General features: G+C 41.1%; 1 protein-coding gene across 1 annotated transcript in view; it reads right to left on the bottom strand.

Moving 5' to 3' along the window:
• Positions 1-1,234, bottom strand: part of RNASEH1 (ribonuclease H1) — a gene marked incomplete at its 5' end in the record, with an annotated part of 7,294 nt that overhangs the window by 4,849 nt on the left and 1,211 nt on the right. Inside the window, 2 exons of the mRNA XM_010013509.1 lie at positions 194-293; positions 874-1,068. Coding sequence (XP_010011811.1) covers positions 194-293; positions 874-1,068 — 295 coding nt within the window. The remainder of the gene's footprint in view (positions 1-193; positions 294-873; positions 1,069-1,234) is intronic.

Genomic DNA, 1,234 nt, shown 5'->3' with positions numbered 1-1,234 from the left:
CATTCTCACCTCCCAAGGAAGCTGATTTCTCTTTTCCCCTCAGTAACTCACTTGTCTCATAGCACTGTCATTATGAGTCTCAACAGCAGGGTTTCATAATCAAAAGGAGGCTGGTATTGTAAATTACATCCAAACCAAACAGTAATACATTTAAAAAAGAAAGAAAAAATGATAAATCCACCCAGCTACTTACAAAGGGTGGCCCGGCCCCCAGTAGACTCCTATTCCAGCACGTGCCCTGCTACGTCCGTTATCTGAGCAACAACCATCTGTATAAACAACTGCAAAGTCACCTGCAAAATAATTACCAAATGCAGAAGCTCAAGAACTCCTTCAAGGGCACAGACTCTTTAAGCAAAAAGAAATATCTGCAGCAGATTAATCCCCAGAACTTCCCTCCTACAGAGCCCTTCAAAAGGTTCACTACAGAAGCAATGTAAGTTAGTAATGCAGAGCACCAGAAATCCCACCGCAGCTTCACACCCCTAATTTGGCTGGTGTCAGATTAGTCAGCCTCAAGAAGCACTTCTGCCCCAACTTCCGTATTTTCATCACAGTTCCTGTCTTCTCCAATCAGCCCTAAAACTTCCCAGCTACATCACTGTATTTAAATACAATCTGTAATCCAGACACACATGATGATCACATTAAGCTCTATGTTGATACCAGTTAAAGCCACTTAAAATTACAGTGAAAGACGACGTGAACAAAAGTATCATGGCTCGCATGTCCATCTTAAAAAGAAACAATGTTAGGCTGGGCCTGATGCTGCCGTACACAAACCTTCCTAAAGGCAGTATGATAACTACGCCTGTTACTTATGAAAGAGTGCAAAGAAGTGAAAAGAATTACAAAACTAATGAAAGACCTCACCCATATATGAAAATTTATCTTCACTGACTGTTGGTTCTGAGTATACGTCATCGTGTTTTACCCGCTTTGCAATGTGTTCTTCGCTTGTAGACTGTTCATACGGCCTTTTGCACGTATTCCAACACAAAGCATTTATTTTTGGTTCCTCTCTCTGGCTACCATTTTCCTGTGTTACAGCTGGAGGACTATGTGCCCCTTCAAAAAAAATTAAAAAAATAAAAAATATAAAGAGAGAGAAAAAATTTACTAGATAGAATCAACTAGGTTGAAAAAGACCTTTTAGGTCATCAAGTCCAACCTTTACCCAACCTTTACCCCGGGGCTGCCAAGACCACCACTAAACCATGTCACTGAGGGCCTC

This window comes from Nestor notabilis, unplaced genomic scaffold (genome assembly GCF_000696875.1).
Source record: "Nestor notabilis isolate BGI_N333 unplaced genomic scaffold, ASM69687v1 scaffold7620, whole genome shotgun sequence".
Classification (NCBI taxonomy): domain Eukaryota; kingdom Metazoa; phylum Chordata; class Aves; order Psittaciformes; family Psittacidae; genus Nestor; species Nestor notabilis.
This window is presented reverse-complemented; position numbering and strand designations above follow the sequence as displayed.